Source organism: Aptenodytes patagonicus, chromosome 2, assembly GCF_965638725.1.
Source record: "Aptenodytes patagonicus chromosome 2, bAptPat1.pri.cur, whole genome shotgun sequence".
NCBI classification, from domain to species: Eukaryota; Metazoa; Chordata; class Aves; order Sphenisciformes; family Spheniscidae; genus Aptenodytes; species Aptenodytes patagonicus.
Genome location: NC_134950.1, coordinates 135,241,775 through 135,254,591, shown reverse-complemented (window position 1 = coordinate 135,254,591; position 12,817 = coordinate 135,241,775). Strand labels below are relative to the sequence as shown.

The 12,817-nt window shown below is 43.1% G+C and overlaps 1 protein-coding gene across 2 annotated transcripts; it reads right to left on the bottom strand.

Annotated features, from left to right (window-relative positions):
* Positions 1 to 879: 879 nt before the first annotated feature.
* Positions 880 to 3,577, bottom strand: CYCS (cytochrome c, somatic). Of its 2 annotated transcripts, none has more exons than XM_076331310.1 (3): positions 3,467 to 3,577; positions 2,323 to 2,499; positions 880 to 2,152 (listed from the first exon to the last, which is right to left on the bottom strand). In XM_076331310.1, exons 2-3 carry the CDS (start codon positions 2,489 to 2,491, stop codon positions 2,004 to 2,006), a joined length of 318 nt encoding a protein of 105 aa, XP_076187425.1. In that variant the 5' UTR covers positions 2,492 to 2,499; positions 3,467 to 3,577; the 3' UTR covers positions 880 to 2,003. The 2 variants fall into 2 exon arrangements, with proteins under 2 accessions (XP_076187425.1, XP_076187424.1); XM_076331309.1 differs by having other exon boundaries at positions 3,463 to 3,576.
* Positions 3,578 to 12,817: the final 9,240 nt, after the last annotated feature.

Genomic DNA, 12,817 nt, shown 5'->3' with positions numbered 1-12,817 from the left:
TTGCCTGTGCAGAATTAAATGCCACTGTACTACAAAATCCTCTTCTCTACAGTCCGTTTCTTCTCCAGCTCAACTAGGGAAGAAGAGCAGCTTGGAGATCACAAAGTTTTTTTTCATCTCATGAAGGTGCTGACAGAACAGAAAGCGTCACAACTCTCTCCATGCAATCCACCGTAATCATTTCAGAAGACTGCGAAGCTGGGTAAGGTTACATTCCGTACCTACGACTGACTCTGTCAGGATTTTGGCACCATGAAAGCTAAGTTCTGCATAGCCATAAAGGTGCTATGATGAATGTCACTTCTGAAAATTAGAACAGTCATTAACTACTACAACTTGAAGGTATCTCTTAACAAGCTTTTAGTAAAGAAGCTGCTGTTGGTTAATATTAAGTCTGCCTTTGATTTGCTGGAAATGCTGCTTGCACATTTAGTTTGGAAAAAAGTCACAAAACATATGGTAGCAACCATTGCGACAACTTGTTAGCCATCCTAATTCTTTTCACTCATATCTGAGTAACAGGCCTTTGCAACTCAGTCATTAAGCACACTATTCTGCTGGACATAACTCAAACCCAGCCAATCCTACAGCACAGCTACAGCTTTCAAGCTGCTTTGAGTTTTCTCCCGTCCCGCTCGGGAAACACAGCAAAAGTGCTGTTAAAGAGAACACTGGTGGAAGAGTTTAGCTTTGCTAGTTCTAGTCTAAAATACTTTCTAACTTTGCCTCACTTCTAAGTACTTCTCGGACCAACTCCATTAGCATTTACTTTTTTTCATGCTGAGCTTTTGCTTTTTTCCTAATGATGTAAAGCTGGACACCAAACTTTTCTCTACATTCCCACTGTTTTTCACTTAATTTCAGACACATACAGCAAACGAGACTTTTAATTTTTTTAATTTAGTTATGCCTTACTGTAGGTACACAGTAAATACATTCATCTGAACAATTAGTATGAAAAAAATGCAGTTAAAACATTAAAAATACCGCTTTACACTGTACGAAACAGAACCTTCAGAAGTAATGACATTGGCTACAGCCAGGCACAGAGAAAGACTGTTTCCCTTTAGTCTACCAGCGCACTCATGCCTGTACCCCTTCATCTGAAATTGCCTGTAACAGTAGATTTCAGGTGAATGCTTCTGCTGAATTAAGAAGATTTAATAACTCTCAGCTTGGTCTTTAGCATTTGCATTTCCAGAACAGGATGTTTTTCTGTTCTATTCATTACACTGAGAATGGCTGTTTTCGGAAGAGTTACTGAACAAAGGGTTTCAATAACATTTAAAAAACTGAAGATGTTTCTGAAGGGGAGTTATACTCTACTGGTGCATGCAGCTGTTGAAGTCTGGATAAGTTATGTAACATGCTTCCCCTAGATAAAAGAAAAGTGGCTGGGCACAACTGCCATTTCACAAATAGTACTCAAGTCAAATGAAATGCATTCTTATTGCAAGCTTTAGACAGATTAATATATACCACAACACCTAGCACTGATGAAATTTAGAAAAATATTATCTTGTTTTTTTTTTTTTTTTTTTTTAGCCTTTGTTGTTTTGGGTTTTAAAATCTTTAATGTAATGGAACAGAAGATGTACAGCGGAAGATGCAAAAAACCACCCTGCTTTTTAATCTGGAAGAGTTGGGCTGTCAAAGCTATTATGCTGTTGACAATTTACTCATTTGATTATTTATAGATTATTTTTTATAAACAATGAAGAGGCAGGAAATATATTGGTTTGGTTTTTTTTAATTCTATGATCAAGAATGACTGAACATTATAGCCATTTAAATCAACCCAATTACATAGTTTCCATCAAGTTAATGGCTGCCAAACAAGCGTGTACTCCAGTGACCCACCGTGAGCAACGTTATCTGATGGGTGAGACAGATTTTAAGGTTAGACAGGGTACATGTAAAAATAGAAAGTTTAAAAACCAATCTCATCACAGACATTTCCATTGCCATCTCCTCTGTGAAATAAATAAGGCAGCAAATAACTTTTACTTTGAAGTGGCATCTTTGAGGTATGCTATTAAGTCTGCTCTCTCAGACTTCTTCTTAATACCCGCAAAAATCATCTTTGTTCCTGGGATATACTTCTTTGGATTTTCCAAATATTCCATCAGAGTATCCTCACTCCAGATGATACCTAGAGAGAAGAAAAAAAAAAAACGATAGTGACTTCAAAATAACAAACACGTTTATATTCTTGTCCTCTGTATTATTTTACTTTTTGGCAGATGTCAGTACTTCTAGAACTATCACTGAGAACTGAGTATTTTTGTCCCTAGTAACTCATAAGAACAGCTTTAAGTTTACCTTTATTCTTATTAGCATCCGTGTAAGAGAAGCCCTCAGCTTGTCCAGTCTTGCGCCCAAATAGGCCATTCAGGTTGGGTCCAGTCTTGTGCTTCCCTCCCTTTTCAACTGTATGGCACTGGGAACATTTCTGGACAAAGATCTTCTTGCCCTTCTCAATATCTCCCATTTTCAGTACTAGACCAAGAAAACACACACAGAGGTCAGTATCGCAATTTCAAGGTCACCTATTCAACAGAAACTTTAGAAGGGTCCTGTCGGTTTACGAAACCGCATATATGGCCCATCAGTCTAGTAATTCTCCAGCACGCTTTCTATCCACAAGCTATAGCTCCTGGGTTTGAAGATTAGCATAGAATCATTAGACTATGTAGAAGGTATCAAGGTGATAAAGATGCTTGAAGAGCAGGAGAAACGTGTCCTCAGCCAAAGTAATTGCCCCACAGCACTTAAACAGTATGGAGACCATTTCTGAAGAGTAAATTGAACACGACTTCTGTATATAGCTTGTATATCTGTAATAGGGAAGTTTCCTAGTTATGAATAATCCTGCGTAAAGGGACAGGACCGCCAGCAGCAACGCTGTCCGCACGCAGTGTGGCGAGGGCACCCAAGGACAACCGCGCCTCCCGGCTCCGGCTCTGCCTCCCCGGAGGCCGACCTTGAGGCGAGGAGCAGGCTCCCGGCGCCGGGGGACCCTCCAGGCAAGCGGCGCGACCCTGGCACGGCCGCAGAGCGGCGGCTGGCGCCCCCACCCCGCAAGGGCGCGCGGGCCAGGCCGCGCCGCGCCGCCCCCGACCTCGGCAGAGCCCGGGCGGGCCGGGTCCCCCCCGCCCCTCCGGGCCGCAGCCGCCCGAGGGGTGACCACTAGGCCCCGCGGTGACCTTCCGCCGCACCCCGGCCGCCTCCTTGGGCCGCCCCAGGCTCCCCCGCCCCGGCCCACGGAGGCGGAAGGAAGTCGCGCCCTCGGCACAGACGAGAGCACCTGCCGCCCGTCCGCGCCTCCCCGTCCCTCACGCCTTGCCGCCCGGCTGCCTCACCGCCCTCCCGCTCCGGACTAACGGTCCCGCCGGGCCACGGCGCCAGGCCCAGGCCGAGTCGGGCCCAGGGCCGGGCCGCGCGCGCGGCTGCCCCCCGCACCTGCCTGACCGGCCGCCCCGCTGACGCTGCGCCCACGGCGGTGACCACAACCCCGGTAACCCCCGCGCCGTCCGCCGTCTGAGCCCAAGGACACGCCGTACTCCGCCCTATGTAAGCCGGTGTTGCCGCAACCAAGCTACGCCGGCGCTCGGCCCGCCCCTCCCGACGTGACAACCAATCAAGTGCCGGTCCTAGACCTCTGATTGGTTACGGCGCCTGTCCGCCAAGGGGAACGTCACGGCGCTGGAGGCTAGCGGGGTAGGTTGCGACCGGCGGGCCCCGGGCTTCCTCCCCCTCCCTGCGGAATGGCGTCAGACGTAACTCTGGTACGTAAAGAACGACGGGGCTCGCGGGGGCGGGTTCCGAGCGCATGCGCACAGCGGAAGGCGAAGCAAGGGTCCCGCGGCGCCCCGAGCGGGCTGCGACCTCGGCGGGCAGTTCGGGCGGCCGCGTGGCGGCGCGGTGGGCGGGGCCTGGGCCTGGGCCTGGGCCGTGACCGTGACGTGACCGGGAGGTGACCGGCAGCCCTCCCCCCCCCCGCCGCCGCCGGCGCTGCGGCGGCCGTTGCCGCCGGCGCTTTCTGGCACCTTCCAGGGGTGAGGAAAGGAGCCGTGAGGCGGCCGGGGCTTCTCGTGAGGTGAACCTGAGCAGAGTGCCTGCCCCCCGCCGTACGCGTCGTTGAGTTTTAAAAACGTCTTCAAGGGAGCCTGGAGAATCGGGAAGCGTCGCAGGTAGCAAAAGTGAGGCTAAACCCCTCCGAGGTTGAGAAGGGCTGGCCAGGAGCGCTGGCCGGTGTGCCGCCACGTGGAGCTGGAGGGGGAGCAGGTTGGATCCCACACCTCCGGTGGGATGCTAAAGTCGTACGGTTTCGAAGAAGACGAGAGTGTTGCGGAAGGGACCACCACAAGAAAGGAAGAAGATGCTCCAGACGCTTCCCAGCAGGCTGGGCAGCGTTGTGGTGCTTGAAGAGGATGTGTCGATGTGCATACATTGTGGACTTAGAAACAGAATTTAAATAATGAGTTTCAGACGGGGCTGCCATCTCGCCCTCCTTGGCAAGGAGGAAGAAGAGCTGTTAAAAAAGCCTAGTGTAATAATGTCCAGTGATCACAAGAGGTGAACTGTTTGCCTTAACTATTGACATTAAAACTGTGAGAATTTCCCACTGTCTGGCATTTGAGGAACTTTTTTTTCTGCGTGTGCTTTTATGCTATGCTGGACCTGGTGTAAGTGTGCTCCTGTAATTGCACCGTGGAGCAGCGCTCATCTGAAGTGCCAACATGAGCAAGAGGGAATGAGGACAGGGTAAAAATACATCAAAGGTTCCTCTCATGGCAGAATTTTGCAGACAATTCATAAGAATATTCAGCAAACTATCACTTCCTAGTTTGGAGAGAGCGCATCGTTTTACAATGATCACGGTGTCTAGAGTATGAGACGTATTTGTGCAGTTTCTAACATTTCATCACAAGGTATATACAAAATATTAATACGCACCTAAACTTTAACAATTAACACTGTAATCTTCTTGACAGTACACTTACCACAATCAAACTGATTTGCTTATGATATACAGCTAAATTAATATACTTAATGGGGAGTGAGGTAATATACATGCAGTGGAACCACTTCAAATTGGCATCTTGACTTCTCCTGTTGTTGCCCAACGCAAATCTCAAACCATGTCAGACTCCCAGAATTATGAGGTTGAACGGAAAGATACTAGTTTAAAGGCATTCTCTGTTTCTTTTATTTGCCATTTGGTTTTGAACCTTCGTGGTGCACTTCACTCAGGTTTTTAGACTTTTTACCATGATTATAAGGACTGTAATTTTATTTAGTAAGGTTTCTGTGTCTGACATGATTCCAGGACCCAGATGTATGTAACAATATCACAAGACTCATGATAAGACCCCTGGTCTCTCTTGTCTTTAAAAGAGGAAGGAGCTGAAGGTACCTTTTAAGCGGCTTTAAGAAATTACAGTAGTGTAAATTCTTAAGCTTCTTTAAGCACTAGATGTGGACAGACACGCACTGACATCCATTCAAAGGTTCTCCCTTCACAGAATGCAGACTTCAAGCATCTGTAACTCTCTCAATTTCTGTTGGGTTTTGCCTTCTAAATATGTATGCTCCGCACTGAGCATTGCATGTTGAGCTTCACGGTTAATCCTTCTGATGCGTGTGGAGGGGCATTGTAGCAACGTTATTTTAATTTTTCTCCAGGAAGCTGTTTTTGAAAACTGCGCCTTAATTCAAGACAGTTGAATCATTTTTTGTTAAACTTTTGAAATAAGGAAATAATGTTCTCAGGGAAAATACTGGACCTGTGAGGTTTTCAGCGCTAAAGATTAGGATACTAAAAATCAGTCTGTAAAATGAACTGTTGTCTTCTCTGCCTTAGACCTGACCACGCAGATGTCTGCTGTATGAGTGACTGCCAGCAGTCATGATGTAATACCCTTTCATGAAGGTGTAAATGATATGAACGGAGTATTTGTGGGTTTGCATACTGTATTGTTAGTGGAAGCAGAGGTTCTGCCTAATACAAAAATATACTAGTTTAGAAGATGTGTTTTCACCAGTAAGAAGAGGTATCTCAAATGGAGAAGACTTGATTTATTTGTTTCAGCCCATTTGGGCGTTACTAAGTGTGAGTCTGGAGCAACACAGTGGTAAGAACTGGTCTGTAGGTAAAGTAGAAGGTGCAGGAACGGGGGTTGTTCAAGGTGGCCAGTGTTTTACTTTTTGAAACATTCTGTGGTAGGACAGACTAATAGTGAAATTTTATCCTTCTCTGCTAAATATAGCGTCTGTAGTGTATGTTATGCGTGAATCCCGCACGTTGTATGACTTCCTCTGAAGGACAGAATATGTTGTGGGACTTCCAGAGGCAATGCTGAAGACAAAGTCAGGGCTTTTCTGGCTTTGTGGGTTTCAATTGCTGGAGTAAACTAAAATGACTCAGGGCGCGTTTTCAATGCACTATTACTTTCCTACAGGTATTAACATTCATTAGACTGTTTGCCTTGATGTGGTTTGCCTAGAAGGTTTGTATTTTAGTCTTTCAATTACTCGCTGTGGTTATACCTGAAATACCTTTGTCTTTTTACTACCTCAGACCATTATACACTGGAACAATAGTTATTTTGCAATCAGAATTATTGCTATGTAATTCTGTTCCAAAGGAAGGAAAAATAAACCAAATCTGTGAAGTCCAGTACTAAAGGAAACATGGCAAAAGAGCCAACCAGTTCTCTTTAAGAGGTACACTGCAGATAAAAGAAGAAAGATTGCCTTATGGGCGTAGACTGGAACTCAGGAGAACATGGTTTTTTTCCTCAGTTCTGTGATAAACTTCTTGTTTGGTCTTTGACAAATACCTTAGAACCCATTTCTTGTGTTGAAATCATCAGGGATTAGGTGCTTCAGTACCTTTGCCTCTTTTCATCCTCTGACTGTGTGGAAGTGGGCCAAGCCTGAGCTGCTGCTCACTCCTGCAGCTAACTGTGCCAGTGTTGGTGAGTCTGTGATTTGTGCTGCAGTCACGGTGGTGTGAGCTGTTTTTAAGAAAGAGCTTGAGTTATGACCTGAGTGATAAACCTTACTTCATGAAACAGTACTGACTAATTTGCACCATTATGATTTCTGAATTGTACTGAAGCTGTTCAGAAGACCTGATTTTTTTTTTTTTTTTACCTTTGCCTTTGAAATTGTTCGGGAGAAAGGTGTATCTCTCCATAGTTTTCTCAAAGCCTGGTTTATCAACATGAGAGAGTGATTCTGGGCTGGGCTTCAAAAATTCTTGACGCTAGGATCCTTCAAAAATATTCTGCGGTGGCAAACGTATGCTTTGTGGGTTACTTTTCAACACTGTTACGGTGCAAGTCCTGTCATTTGGAATATACTTATGGCTTATGTTTCTTACGTCTTTTACAGGGCATTTGGATGGAAGATAGGAACCTGTTCACAGATCTATTTATAGTAATTTCTTGTGGCAGCATGTTTATGCTTTGTGCAGTTGTCTCAGACAACATTGTGATTTTTATTTTTTTTAAAATGACAAGTGTTATATTGACTTGAATATCTGGATTGCATTCAATGCATATTTTCCATTACTGAAAAGATAAAAGATATTCTCAAATTAAAAAGAACTGCTGCTGTATTGTCACATGCCTATGTTATAAAGATAAAGTATTTGGGAGTGGGACATAGAAATATTTTCTGCACCCCAGGGTGCAGAGTGGCAGTTGAAGGATTTGATCTTTTCAGATGAAGGCAGAACTTAGAGTTCTTTCCATATCTGCTGTTCCTGTGATTTTGGAGAGTGAGTTTTGTAGGCCTGTGGATGCAACTACTTGGCACTAGGGGAGATAAGGGATATTCTACTATGAGATGTTTTAGGTGAACAGAGAGGCTGAGAATTGCCTGGCCAGGATGTTGTAGACTCCAGTTAGGCGCAGGGTGAGGCAATGCTGCTCACCGTTGCAGTAAGCTATCAAAAAAATGACAGATAACACAGGTAGAGAGACGCCAGCCAATCCAGCCAGAGTGTGAAGCAGAGAGGGCAGCTGGAAGATTGCCAAAATATTTCGTAGCTGAATCAATCGCACAACCATTATAATGCCATGACTTACTGAGTGATAAATTTACTGATGAGTTTAACAGGTGTGGAAAATACCAAAGTACTTTGTCCATTCTTTGATGCTGTGGATTTATGTCACAGGCATGGAGACTTATTTGGTAGCCATTTATTTTATGATGAAGTGTCCCCAAGACTGGTGTAAGTAGAGGTCTCTGTCATTCCCAGCATCTAGCCTGTGGGGAGCTGGGTAGATTAAGAAGATCCAAGGTCCAGAGTCACTCTTTGTCAATTTGAAACAGACACAGACCTCCAGCTGAGAACATTGACTCAATGCCTGTCTTTTCTGTGTTGAGATACTGGACTGCCCTGCTCAAGCATTTGTTCTAGTAGCTGCTTGTAGACTGACAGATGTCTAGTTATCTGTAGACTCACAGAAGAGTATAATGAGGCCTTGGACCTCAGTATAAGATAGACAGAAGCGTGGGATACAACTTCTCTGTAATCAGTTCATGGCTTGAGGCAAGTAATGCAACAGGGGCATCTTGTTTGGATGAGTATAAAGGAGTAGTGAGTACAAAACATAAATGCATAAAGTCAGGTAATTTGCAATGAAGCATGGAATAGCAAGAAAGGACTTCCAAATGCAAGAGTTGTCCTAGGATAGGACTGCATCAACTTCTGTTTTACTATCAGAAAACTCATTCTGAATCCTTATAAACCAGTTCCCATAGTGAAAGTAGGCTAAAAAGATAGATGATTCGAGATAGTAATTTAAAAAAAGAACATTTTTGGACTCAAGGCCAAAGTTAATTAAGTTAACTAACAAGGACATTCACATTTGAAAGATTCAGGACCTAGCAATTTGTCAGAAGTTCAGCTTTTCTTAAAAACATAATTTTGTTGCTTTTGGAAAAGAACTTTAAAATTAACTTTAAGGGCACAAGAATTGGAAGACAAATAAAAGGGTATCCTTTTATTAAGTCCATTATGTTTTTAACTTTAAAGCTAGTCTCATGCTATTATGGAGTCTGCCACAGTTTACTGGAGACCTTAAAATAACAGAGGTATAATAAATGTCCTTGAGCATTGTCTGAGAGCCTGATTCCATCTGACAAAAAACCATGCTACAAGAACAGTAATTTCTACTGGCCTCAATTTCTATTTTTAGGTGGCAAGTAATTGGTCAAAGCTACAACATTTTCAATTTTTTAAAAAATGTTTTTTCCTTCTAATGAATCAAACAGTTGGAAGAATTTCAGCCATATCCTGTTTGGAGGGGATGACAATTGCCTACATTGATAATACATTTGCTTTGTGTATCTGTGGGAGCCAAAGATTACTGTCCTCTCATTTACATGATCAGTTGGGACATTATCGTCTGAATAATCCAAGCTGTAGAGTAAGAAGTACTTCTGCAGCAGCTTAAATGAAGATATTGTCAAATTAGTCTCCAAAGCATCAACTTAGCCCTGAGAAAAGCTCCAAATTAAGACTCCTTTTGTAAGGAGATTTGTATGATTGGGTCTCCTTAGGTAATGATGATATGCTAATCTAATGTAATCTACTAAAGCCTACACAGTTCTTGTATTTAAGCTATAGGCCAGACAGGAGGACCTTTCATGAAATAAGAGCACTAGCATGGCCCCAGATTCAGATGAGAGTCTTAAAAAATAAAAGCTTTGCTTACCTTAGGATTTTCAAAGGAGAAACCATTTATAACATAAGTAGAAATAAGGCCATAAACTGGCAAATTTAGCTCTGTTCTCCCATAGAAATAAAACTAGCGTGCTATGGCAGGCTTAATGCTTTTAAGTGTATACCCATTTCTCTGCAGAGCTACGAGGGCTCTGTGTGTAGCAGCAGGAGGAGCTGCTGAATGTGAAGCCTGACCAAGTCATGAGACGACATATTCATGATTCATAGATCTACAGGCCATCTTCTTCACTGAGAGGAATTCACTGCTGCTGGTTCTAGCACCCATGGGATGTTTCTGTCAGTGGAGAGGTAGGATTCCTCCCTGCAGAGATCTTATGCTAATTTTGCTGCCTGTTGTGTCAAGTTTTCAAGACTTGTAACCAAGTAGTCACCTGGCTGGTAGTTTTAGAATGAGGTTTTAATATCCCAGCTTCATTGCTTGTTTTTACATATGACTTTAGGAATGTGTTGTATTGGGTCTGGCTGAGATGGAGTTAATTTTCCGCATAGCAGCCCTCATAGTGCTGTGCTTTGTATTGGTAGATAGAAAGGTGTTGATAACACACCAGTGTTTTGGCTACTGCTGGGCAGTGCTTGCACAGCATCAAGGCTCTCTCTTCAACATTTCCCCCTCACCAGTAGGCTGGAGGTAGGGAAGATCTTGGGAGGGGACATAGCCAGGACAGCTGACCCAAACTGACCAAAGGGATATTCCACGTCATACGACGTCTGCTCAGCAGTAAAAGCTAAGAGAAAGGAGGAGGAGAGGGGGGCATTCATTATTACGACGTTTGTCTTCCGGACCAACCGCTACGCGTACTGAAGCCCTACTTCCCGGGAAGTGGCTGGGCATCACCTGCTGATGGGAAGTAGAGAATAAATCTTTTGTTTTCCTTTGCTTCCATGCGTGGCCTTTGCTTTTGCTTTATTAAACTGTCTTTATCTTGACCCACGAGGTTTTTTCCATCTTACTTTCTCCCCGCCGTGTCCTGCTGAGGAGGGGAGTGATAGAGCGGCTTGGTGGGCACCTGGTGTCCAGCCAAGGTCAACCCACCACACGTGTCAAGTGTTGTATCAGAGCAGACTAGTGGTTTAGCACCGTTTCTGACAATGATCAATGCTGGATGTTTTGTGGACACTAAAAACTGCCCAGGATGAGCTTATTATCCTAAAGCATGAAGTCTCTGAGCACTGAGACACTTAATCCAAACTACTAGCATTGCAGATGTTTTTCTTATGCTCCTAGGATATGTCTTTAAGCCTTTTTTTAGAATTATATTAAGCTCTTTGCCTTCATCATATTCCAAGCAGAAAACTAAACAAGTAAATTAGAGTGTACTTTCTAAGTTTCTTCTTTTGTCTGATGAATTTGACCAAACAAAAAGTCCCAGAGCTTTTTCATTCAGGGGCTTACAGATACATGACACAAATGACTGATGAAACTTTTCTGTAGTAAATGTGTTATGTACTCATTGCTAAGTTGTAGCTTATAGTTTGGGTTTTTTGGGGGGGTTTTGTTTGTTTGTGTGGGGTTTTTTTTTGTTTGGTTTTGTTTTGTTGTTTTTTTTTTTCCCCAGAAAGAACAAGTTCAGTTTTCACATATCTTTCTTGGGGTGTAACTAAACCCCTGTTTTTAATAATTGTTGCGCTTTTCCAGACTTTTTTGCTTTTTGTTACTTTTGAAATGTGCTGAACAAAACTAAATGCAAGATACACAAGGATTATGAAATAACATAATATTCTGTCTTCTCTGCAGCTTAACATTAATCTCTCCTGAATGGTGCTAGAGGCAGAGCAAAACGCAGGAGTCTGCACTTATTTTGAAATTGTTCCTCCAGGAGGTAACAACTTTTTTAAAAACCATTTGTGGCTAAGTTGTCTTCAACAGTATGTTTCTTCATACTTCACTTTTAAATTTAATCTGTTATTATGCTGCTCAGTTGCTTTTGTACTAAATCCTCTAGATAGTCTCCTGTAGTCTTCTTGTGTCTTAATAAAAGCATTAATCATCTCTGTTTTAAGAATCAAAAGTCTGATTGTTTCTGAGATGTGTAAAGATGGGATGGAAAGTGAGTATCCTCTCCTAATGGAAAGTAAGATCTCTGACTCCTGTCGCATCATTTTCCTTATATCCTCTTGGTAGCCACTGAGCCCTCTATACTCTGAATACTTGCACGGAAAATAGTGCGGTGCTGGGGCACTGTGTCCTGACTGGCCTCCTGAAGACCTCACACATGAATAAAATAATCAGGGATTTATGTTTCTGCCATGATTCTTTGCTAGTATCTCTTCCTGTAAAGGAAAATCCAGTGGATAATGACTAGCTGGAAGCATGGTTGTTTGAGCCGTATATTCAGTGTATGATCCTGGCAGTCTCCTGAACTCTGGCGATTTGCTTGAAGGGAGAGGGGAGTCTATCTGATCTCTTAATGGGACAGCTTAGAAAACTGCAATGAAAAAACTCTCAATGAAAAATACAATGGCATTTTGCTCCCTCTTCAGGTCCTTTCTGGGAAACAACTGAATAATCCCTCATTTAATTAAGCAGTTAAAAAAAAAACAATGAATGCCTATGTGCTGTTTTCGCTTCTCTAATCCCCACTTGGCTGCAGCTCCTTAAGATATTCATTGAACCAATATTAGCTATGTTCCTGAATTTTGGGTAGCAGCAATATTAATCTGTCAGCACACAGAAAATAGCAATTTAAGCTTATTCTTTGCATTCTGTTTGCAAAGCCAGTTGCTAATCCATCAGATAGCTTTCCACTAAAGTTTCCTTTGCTGCTTTCTTATTTTCAAAAGGCTTACAAAAATGATTTAAGATGTTTAAATATATTGCATTTGGGTACTTTTTTGTTTGGTTGGTTTTTGTTCACATTTTTCAGGAATCCTAAACAGCTCAGTAAGCACAACACAGCAGCAGAGCTGTTCTGTCCCTATCTCTTGCTCTTAACTATTTTTATAACCAACAAGTTAATGCCCGCTATTAATCCTTAGCTACTATATTGACCACTTGCAGCCATCTAGAGCTAACTCCTAATAACAGATTACATGTTTTCTGTAGCTCACCTGCTT

Bases quoted from the DNA above. Each gene is read 5' to 3' on its own strand.
- CYCS (XM_076331310.1), bottom strand. From the start codon at position 2,491: ATGGGAGATATTGAGAAGGGCAAGAAGATCTTTGTCCAGAAATGTTCC. The intron at 2,153-2,322 runs GTAAACTTAAAG...TCTTCTCTCTAG, and splicing joins GGATGCTAATAAGAATAAAG to GTATCATCTGGAGTGAGGAT.